General features: G+C 46.8%; 2 protein-coding genes across 2 annotated transcripts in view; one reads left to right on the top strand and one right to left on the bottom strand.

Annotated features, from left to right (window-relative positions):
- The window catches only part of pdcd11 (programmed cell death 11), a 34327-nt gene extending 29149 nt beyond the window's left edge, over nucleotides 1-5178 (top strand). Inside the window, exons 36-37 of the mRNA XM_062543142.1 lie at nucleotides 1369-1534; nucleotides 4492-5178. Of these exons, the coding sequence (XP_062399126.1) occupies nucleotides 1369-1534; nucleotides 4492-4663 (338 nt within the window). The 3' untranslated portion in view covers nucleotides 4664-5178. The remainder of the gene's footprint in view (nucleotides 1-1368; nucleotides 1535-4491) is intronic.
- A 148-nt stretch (nucleotides 5179-5326) lies between these two features.
- Nucleotides 5327-10000, bottom strand: part of zgc:175214 (uncharacterized protein LOC557610 homolog) — a 14232-nt gene continuing 9558 nt past the window's right edge. The window contains exon 6 of the mRNA XM_062543165.1: nucleotides 5327-6555. Within this exon, the coding sequence (XP_062399149.1) occupies nucleotides 6417-6555 (139 nt within the window). The 3' untranslated portion in view covers nucleotides 5327-6416. The remainder of the gene's footprint in view (nucleotides 6556-10000) is intronic.

Raw genomic sequence — 10000 nt, 5'->3', positions numbered from 1 at the left:
AGCCTTAAAAAAAATTACAACCGATTGGATCTGTCACTTTTTGGACAACTTGTGTTCCTCGGTGGACTTCCCCGTTTTAAAGAAAAAGGATTTACAAGCCAGACTAGAATGGGCTAAAATATTGCCAAGTCACAATCCCTCCGGGAGAAACGTCCTTCGAAAAAACAAATGGGAGGTGACTGGCCAAACAAGCTCCGGTTGCTTCAGTTCTACGCTCACATATGGGAAATTGAAAGTGTCTAGGAATAGAACCGCATGCCTATTTAGAGAAATGGAGAAGGCTCGCTGATGTTGCGCTGCTGCTATCCTGCATCTTAGCCACAACTGTATACACTCAGTGACAGTTACAAGGATGTTTATTTGTCACACACACACAGTATGATTACCAATGTAAAGAATGCAGGGAAATTGTCAGTTTCGTGAATGTATTGAGCTATGGTGGAGCTTACCTAGAATAATACACCTAGGTTGGGTCTAATCCAGGGATTCCCAACCTATTTTTGGCAGGCGATCCTATTTTGATGTCACGAAACGTTTGGGCCCCCTATCCTTCACAGCATCTTTATTGTAGACCAGTGCTTTGAATTCTACCTAGCAAGCGCATTCGTTTGGCTGACATTTGTACTTCTGTGTGTTTTGCTACTTTGTTTGGAACATTTATCAAGCATGATTACATTGATCAAACCTCTAATGCGGGCTGTCTACGTTTATTTTTACGTAGCCGGGTTGTAATGAAAGATCGAATTGGTCGCTTAACTTGGATATTATGGGGTTCTTAATATTGTTTATTTAATGTATGTATATTTTAATGTAATGCAATGGTCAGTAGTAAGATGCCAAGTATCTCAGGCGACCCCATTTGAATTTCAGGCGGCCCCACATGGGTTCCGGAACCCAAGGTTGGGAAACAGTGGTCTAATCTCACACACACACACGTGTGTGCGTACACACACACACACACACACACACGTGTACACACACACACACACACACACACGTGTGCACACACACACACACGTGCACACACGCACACACACACACACACACACACACACACACACACATTCAGGCCCCAAGGTTGGGAAACAATGGTCTAATGTCACACACACACACACACACACACACACACACACACACACACACACACACACACACACACACACACACACACACATTCAGGCCCCAAGGTTGGGAAACGATGGTCTAATGTCACACACACACACACACACGCACACACACACACGCACACACACGTACACACACACATTCAGGCCCCAAGGTTGGGAAACGATGGTCTAATCTCAGTAGTCATTGGTTCCCATGCGTCTCCTAATTGTCGTTGTGCAATATTTGCTGCTCTCTCTGCAGACGTGGACCTGATCACCAAATTCGCTCGTTTGGAGTTCCAGCACGGAGATAAGGATCGGGGCAAGGCCATGTTCGACAAGGTCCTGACCAGCTACCCCAAACGCACCGACCTCTGGTCCGTCTTCATTGACCTGATGATCAAGCACGGCAACCAACAGGAAGTTAGGTGAGTAACCATGCCAATGGATTGCTAATGCTAATGACCTGGGTGCTAATGCCGACTGCTAAAAGCTACGCAGCCCTCTTGGTGTTCGAGGATTGGAGATTATCAACACTCTAAAACAAAAGTTTAGTTTGTTAAAGCACATTTGTTTGTTGTCTGTTAGAGGTTAATAGAAATGACCTGTTTCATGCTAAACCTAAAAGATTATGTAAAAGTTTTTGTGTGATGTTATTCCACTATTATAATGTAGAATATTGCTTTACCCTTGTGGAGTTTCAACGTATTTAAAAAACCCTCTTTATTCTTTAATTTCTCATTCAACCATATGCCAGTATGGGACCCTATCAGATGTCTTTTTCTTTGGAATACGATAGGAAATCCATAGCGGTGTCATATTGTACAGCAGAGCCCCCCCACCCCACCCCACCCCACCCCCGTTGAATGAATTGGGTCAATTCTTTCTGGTTGCTGACATTTTGCTTCCCAAGCAATATCCTGCTAGCCTGACAAGCTGGTATTTTATGAATGGCCGCGAGCACGAGCCCCAGTCAATAAGTCCAGAATTGTTTCAGCGAGCGCTTAAAGGGAACGGGATCGAGTGTCGGACGGCTCCGCATTTCTCTCTCACTCTCTCTCTCAATCTCTCTCTTCACTCGCCACAGCGGTTGCTCAACAACTCTTTTTTTCAAGGACGCGTCATCCTGGTCGGCCAGATCGCATCCTGTCGACACGTCACAAGAGGAAATCGCGTCGCATCACTTTGCACTGACGCCGCGGAGAGAGACTTGATGCAGTAGAGCATTTGTACTTCTGTATGTTTTGCTACTTTGTTTGGAACATTGATCAAGCATGATTACATTAATCAAACCTCTAATGCGGGCACTGACGACGCGGAGAGAGACTTGATGCAGTAGCAGGGCGCCGACTAAAAGAGAGAGACGAGAGAAAGGGGAGCAGGCGACGCGACAGGAAGTGCGTGACGTGTCGATCTGCAGCGGCCGAAGCGATAGCGCCGTGATTGGGGATCAAAGGGAGCTCGTTAGGCTTCCGAGTGGCTTCCAGTACTAGCGGTCGGGATTCCTTCGAGCGATGGTCCACTGGCAAGCCCAGATTGTTGTGACGTTTGTTGTTGCATTCCCTACCTCCGCGCCCCATAATCTTTACAAAAAAAAATATGTAGTTTTGCTGCGTGCATGCGTGTGCATATGTGTGTGTGCATGCTTGTTTGTGTGTAGAACATATGGTTTCAGTCACATGGCGTATCTGGCTTACTCGCTCAGTTTTCATCAATGGTGAACCTCGAGTGGAGGACTAATGACCCCAACATTTTTTAAAATAGCAACACAACGAGGTGGAAGTAAAAGTCCTGAGCTATATGGCCTTGGGGTAGAATACCTTTGAGCTACTTTACTTTGTGGTTGTGCCTTCTCCTCCAAAGACCCCAAGGCACAGGCCTTAGTCAAGGGACAGTCACCTTCAGGGACTGACCTCTTCACATTCAACAGTCATCCATTTAAGTGACAAAAAACATTGTACTGCCATGCATGTGTACAGCCCTGGGTGTATGTGTTCATTCCTTTAGCCTGGTCAGGGTGTACGTGTATAGCCCTTTAGCCTTGTGACATGTGGTTAATGTGTTATGATCTGCAGTTTTTTTTAACAAAATATCCCAAATATATTCAACAAAAAAAGTCAATTGTGGACTTTGTATGTTGCCAATACCGGCCAAGAAACCTATTTGGAAGACACCGTTTTGATCTGCAGCTGACCATGTTACTGCAAGTGGTTCTCTAAGTTATCTAGTCATTACTAAAACACTCCTGCTGTAAAGATGAGGAAAATATGTATATTTAACACTATATTGCCGAAAGCATTGGGTCACCTGCCTCGACTTGCATACATTTAAATGACATCCCATTCTTAATCCCAATCCCATTCTTAATCCATATGATGCCGTTCCACTCTTTGCAGCTATAACAGCTTCAACTGTTCTGGGAAGGCTTTCCACAAGGTTAACCTAGGAGTGTGTTTATGGGAATTTTCAACCATTCTTCCAGAAGCGCATTTGTGAGGCCACACACTGATGTTGGATGAGAAGTTGGATCAGTATCCGCTCTAATTCATCCCAAAGGTGTCCTGTTGGTTGAGGTCAGGACTCTGTGCAGGCCAGTCAAGTTCATCCACACCAAACTCTGTCATCCATGTCTTTATGGACCTTGCTATGTGCACTGGTGCACAGTCATGTTGGAACAGGAAGGGGCCGTCCCTGAGCTGGGCTTGGCCCCTTAGTTCCAGTGAAAGGAACTCCGAATGATTCAGAATTAACCAAGACATGCTCGTAACTTTGTGGGAACAGTTTGGGGATGGGCACTTCCTGTTCCAACATGACTGTGCACCAATCCCATGAAGATCCCATAAAGACACTCCTAAACCTTGTGGAAAGCCTTCCCAGAAGAGTTGAAGCTGTTGCAGCTGCAAAGGATGGACCAACGTCATGTTAAACCCTATGGGTTAGGAATGGGATGCCACTTAAGTTCATATGCGAGTCAAGACAAGTGACCCAATACTTTTGGCAATATAGTGTATATAGGATATAGGTAAAGTTGAGGAGGCACCTACAGCATTGTGTCAGCAGCACTATTAAAACAGCATTAGGTTGGCAACATCAGAAAGAGAAGACATTACAGGACCTACAGTACACCTCAACTGACCTAAACTGTTGTCAGTATCCAACCAGGATACTGACACTGTTGATCCTCAAAATAACCATAAACTTCAACTGGTTCTCCAAATCTGACCATATTAATAAAGTGTTATAACAAATGAATAATATGAATCAATCATATTTTAAGGACTCTACAGCATTAGAACTTGATTTTTAGTATGTTTTCTGTTTGAGTATATATGTTATGTTTCGGTATTATTTCTGATTCCTGGTGTGTTTTGACCTTTGACCTCAGGGAGCTGTTTGACCGCGTGATCCACCTGAGCGTGGCGGTCAAGAGGATCAAGTTCTTCTTCAAGCGCTACCTGGAGTACGAGAAGAAGAACGGCACGCCCGAGACCATCCAGGCGGTCAAGCAGAAGGCCCTGGAGTACGTGGAGTCAAAAGGAGGCGAAGACGCCAGCTAGAACTCACATACACTCTCTGTCTCACACACACACACACACACACACACAAACAAACACTCTCATGCACAGACCGGTCAAAAAAGTATACTTTAACCCATTCATATGAACTAATTTATGCTCACAAACAAAGTGCCTACAAAACAGACCAGGAATACCTACAGTCACACTCACTCAGACACACACACACACACACACACACACACACACACACACACACACACACACACATACTAACACTCGGTTGGCCCGCTGGTTAATCGTCTTCTCTTCATGGACTGAAAGCTCTACGGGAGGGTAGTTTTGATGAAATGCAATGTGTCTGTGTGCTCTCCACAAAGGAGTGGTTTAATTGGTCTGTGTGGATATTTTTTAATACATGTGTAATTTATGCTAAATGCAAGACCGTAGGCTACGTGAAGATTCTTTCTCTTCATGTTCTAAAAATACCTTGCATTGCCTTGTATTGATTCGGTGTTTCTCAACATGTTTTTTTTTGTAATAAAAACAAGCTTGTGAATTCAGTTGTGATGGACCTTGTTGTGTTCGGTCAGTCGTACACACTTGTTTTTAGCCGGACCTTGTTGTCTCTGCTCAGTCATACACATTTGTTTTTTTTTGTCGGGCGTTTGCTCACTCAAAAGACCACTCGGCACCAAGGGAGAGTGACCGACAAAAACATTACGCTTTTATTTTAAAACCGTCAAACGATACAAAATGAAACTTGGAAGAGGAAGAAGAACAATTGGCTGCTTGAGGCCCTATTCACACAGACTCACAGAGGGGGGAAGTCCTATGTCTACCTTTTCACTTCCCAAGTTTTTTATTCTTTTGTTTCTTTTTTTTTTTTTTAAATCCTTTCCTTCTTTTTCTTTCGTTTTTTTTTTTCATAAACTGCTGACTGATGACTCAGCTTGACTTTGCTGTAGCTGGAGAGACCATACAGTGACTCTGGTTATAGGCAGATATATTTGATGTTGCCGTTTCTTTGCAGTGTGATCGCTCACCACCACCACCACCACCACAGCTTTGTCCAAGTGAGCAGAGAGGCTGATTATTACACTGGATGTGTGTGTGTGTGTGTGTGTGTGTGTGTGTGTGTGTGTATGGGGGTGTATGTGTCCGTGGTGACGGTGGTGACTGGGTGGGTGGTTGGTTAGTTGTGTGTGTGTGTGCGTATTTACGTAGTTTTCATAAAATGTCATGCTAACTTTGTGTTTTACACACGTATTTTTGAGTTGAAGAGACACCCCAACACCACCCATCCCACCCCACTCTACCCCCACCCTGCCCTAACCTCCACCCTCTCAAGTATCCCTCTCTTGTCCATCACTACAATAGTTTTTATAACACTTTTCTGCCCTTCCTACATCTAACCCTCTCCTCGCCCCCCTAATCCCCATAGTCCTCTACGGCGGCGTCTTCTTCACACCAGCGTCCACAGCGAACCCGCCGCGAGAGTCCGCTCACCGCGCCGGACCGACGGGCTACTAATGTCCAGCGCTCTCTCTCTCTCTCGGCCGCCGAGCGAGCTGGCCCCTCCTGAGCTCCCAGGGCAGGGCCCTGCCATGTTCAAGTGAAGTCCTGGGCCGGTGTCTCTCTCTTCACAATGGCCCCCCAGGGGTCGGGTCGGGTCTGTTTTGCGGGTTTTTCGGTTCTGATCGGGGGGGGGGGTGTGTGTGGGGGGGGTGGTGGTGGAGGGGGCAGGGTTCAGGGGGGTTGGGTCAGGGTCAAGGGTCAGGTCGGGGGTCGTGGGTCAGACCTCCTCGGGGTCCTGCGGGCCCTCGGCGCCGCGGGGGTGCTGTGGCGGGGGCGTCTCGTCGGCCTGCAGGCGCAGGATGGGCTTGTTGCACATGGGGCACACGCTGCGGATCTCCAGCCACTTCAGCAGGCACCTGACACACACACACACACACGCGCACACACACACACACAGAGGGAGAAAGAGAGAGGAAATGTGATCAGACAGATGGAGGAAGAGAGTCAGGGAGAGGGGAAACGGACAGACAGACAGGAAGGAATAAGGGAGGAGGAGGAGGAGGAGGGATGGTGGGAGATGGAGATCGAAGGGACAGAAGGGAGGAAGAGGAAGAGTGATGGGTGGTGGGAGATGAAGGGGAGAGTGGAGAGGAGGAGGAGGAGGGAGGGATGGGGGGAGATGAAGATCGAAGGGACAGAAGGGAGGAAGAGGAGGAGTGATGGGGTAAGTAACAACGACGTCATTTTACGAAGTGAGAATAGTAAACGGGAAGAGTAGAGAATGACAAGGGAGGGGGAAAGGGGAAAGAGGGAAATGTAGACGGAGAGGCGAGACTGCGAGAGGGATGGAGAGGAGAGGGGATCTCCGATCAGTCATCTTTATCAGGAAGACATCTGTCAGTGGCAGTGGCGTCCTACAAGCATCCGTTATCCTGACAGCCTGTCCGTCAACCTCCGAGAGCGTCCATTTACTGCAACCGCCACTCCATGCAGATATTTACAAAGGCAGCTTTGTTGCAAATACACGCATTATATTATACATTCTTAACCTGGGCCTGTGTTGTTTTCTAATCTCAGAATCATAACATAATACTACTACTCACAACAAGTCAGGGATATTAGGCTTTCGGGTGAAATTTGTTGGCCTTTGTTTTCAATAAATTGTTAAGACATGAGGAAATCGCCATTGCATGCTTCTACTTAAATGCAGTACTTTCAGGATACTTCCTGTAATACCACTGTAGCTTGAACGTTTCACATTTTCTATAAAATTTCACCTGAAAGCCGGATATCCCTAACTTTTTGTGAGTAGTTTATTCTCGTTTTGTTCATGTTTTACATGTTTTTCTCCTGTTTTCTCTTGTGTAGTTTGAGGTTGAAGGCAAGGCGGCAACCAGAGAATAAAACCAACACACATGTAGCTGTGTCTCAACTTGAATAACAAGATGCTCTGTACTGGACGGCATAGATAGCTGGTGCTGCCGCCTCTTATCCCAATGACCTGCATTTGACATGGAATGCAGTAGCACCCAGAATGCCGTTTTCTGTTTTTCACCTGCAGGCCTGTTTGAAAGCTAGCTAGCCTAGCAAGGTCTTGGACAACTGGCGCAGCAAGTCAAAGCAGATGCCTGACCCAGGATGGATCTAAGCCGGGGCCAGGGTGGGCTGAGCCCATGCAAGCAATAAGAGGTGACTGACTTCGATAGCACAGCATAGGAAAGAGGCTCGCGACTTTCTACTTATCCTGTTTGAAAATGGGTGGTAATGGTGACGAAGCGAGGGCGTGTCGAGGTGTGATGCGGACAGGCTAATGGCCTGACTGTCTGAACGTAAAAGGTGAGGCTACTAGCCCCAGTTGGCACCCGAATTAGCCTGGCCCAGGCTGGCTCGACGGTCTGAAGTCGGCTATTGTGTCCTGCCCACCCAAACAAAGTCGAGACATTTTCTTTTTCAGTTGTGCATCTGTGCAGTGTGCAGCCTCAAGCCCAGCTTGGATGCAGTCTAGATAAGCTGAGTGTAATGGTAGCTAGCTGGTACATAGTTGTGCAGTTGTAGGCCTATGTATTTCTGTGTTTTGAAAGTACTAACAAGTATTCTTTAAAGGAAGCATGATATCACTTTGCAAACCTGTGTCTTGAATCTTTTCCTTCACCAATACACTGGCCCTGTTGACTAAAGCTGCCATCCACTGCCCCACCAAAGCCCACCTCCTCTGGAGACGAGGTTGTGCAAGTGAGCAGCAGAGAAGCAGTGGCTGGATAGCAGCGCGTGCACAAGCTGCGACCGACCAGTAGCGATTCCTCCCCCCTAACATGATTGCTTCAACAAAATAGGGAGCGCTCGATTTTTGCAAGCATGATTACAGGCTTTAGAGGGAGCTAGAGAATTTGGGATTTTCCCTAAACAGCCTATTTAATATTCTACCTCCAGAATCCCATGACGGTTCAAGCTAATATGACTAAACAAATGCTGCCGACCGCAGCTTTAAGTGGCCAGCTTTTCTCTGTCTGTGAGACATAACATAACCTGCAAACAGTCCACAGGTCAACCATGCTGACCTGCCTGTTACATCTCATAGCCTCAATGCTGTATCATGCAATGCTGTATCATGCATGCACTTATTACACTCATTTAAATGCACTTATTACACCCATCGATGCACTTATTGTGGCTTGTTATTGTTGTTAGAAATGCTCTTAAAAACCTAAATGTTTTTTTCATGTTGTAAGTCGCTTTGGTTAAAAAGTCTGCCTGTTACATCTCATACTGTAGCCTCAATGCTGTATCAGAGAAGCACTCTAGAAAAGTCACAAACTGATCTTGAGACAAGTCTCTGACGTCGTCCGTGCATGCCCCGACTAGGCCATGTTGCAGGGCAACCGCAGAACCGGTTCCTTGTGTTCTGATCGGGTGATTAAAGTCCTCGAGGAACCTGAGGTTGGTATGAGGGTTGGTGTATTGGGGGTGTGTGAGCGAGCAACCTACCAGTTACTCATCTCGCACTGAATCATGTTCCTGAATCTCAATGTTATGATCATAACAAGTCTGGGCCAAAAACTAAATCAGCCCCAGTCCGAGGCTACAGCCATTGTTTTGCACGTCACCAGCTGGCAGTATTGCAAAAATACACACCATGAAGCCATTTTCCAAAAACAAATACAATACAAATAACCAAATACTATTTTGCATTTGAAATACTTGTATCGAGAAAGTAAAAAATCACCGCTCATCCGTGTGAGGTGCAGGATTAAGAATAAACTGGATCATTTAAAGAAGAATCCGCACACTTCAAGTCTTTGTGCAAAAAAAGTTTAAAAGCTTTACTGAGTGCTAGCTTTCGGTCGTATACTTGTATCAGAAATACTGCCCATCACTGGCTGTGGGCTGCAGCAACTCAAGCTGGGTGGTACTGATTTTTTATTTTGTGTTTTGTGTTCATGTACATTTTGATCCAATTGGACCTCTTTGCTATGTTGCCCACCCAAAATTTCTACCAGCCCAGCCAAATGTAGTAGGCTAGAACCGGCCCTGTTCTACCGGCCCACCCAAATGTAGTAGGCTAGAACCGGCCCTGTTCTACTGGCCCACCCAAATGTAGTAGGCTAGAACTGTGTCTGCCTGCCTGACTGACAGCCCTCGGGCTGCGGGCCGAGTCTTATCAGCGAGCAGTAGAACCGGCCAGGCCGCAGGAGCCCACATGGCTCCCGCCCGCTCCTTCTCGCTCGGCCGGCCGGCTGAGGTCACCCAGGGGTCACGTGAGGACTGGAGATGGAGAGGACAGATTAGCGCTCGGCGTGGCTCGTAGCCTAGCGTAGCGGAGCGGAGCAGAAGTAGAAGCAGCTGCGCTGCGGCGCGACTGGA

This window comes from Sardina pilchardus, chromosome 1 (assembly GCF_963854185.1).
Source record: "Sardina pilchardus chromosome 1, fSarPil1.1, whole genome shotgun sequence".
In the NCBI taxonomy this organism is placed as follows: Eukaryota; Metazoa; Chordata; class Actinopteri; order Clupeiformes; family Clupeidae; genus Sardina; species Sardina pilchardus.
The sequence above is the reverse complement of the archived record's forward strand: the minus strand, read 5'-3'. Positions and strand labels throughout refer to the sequence as shown.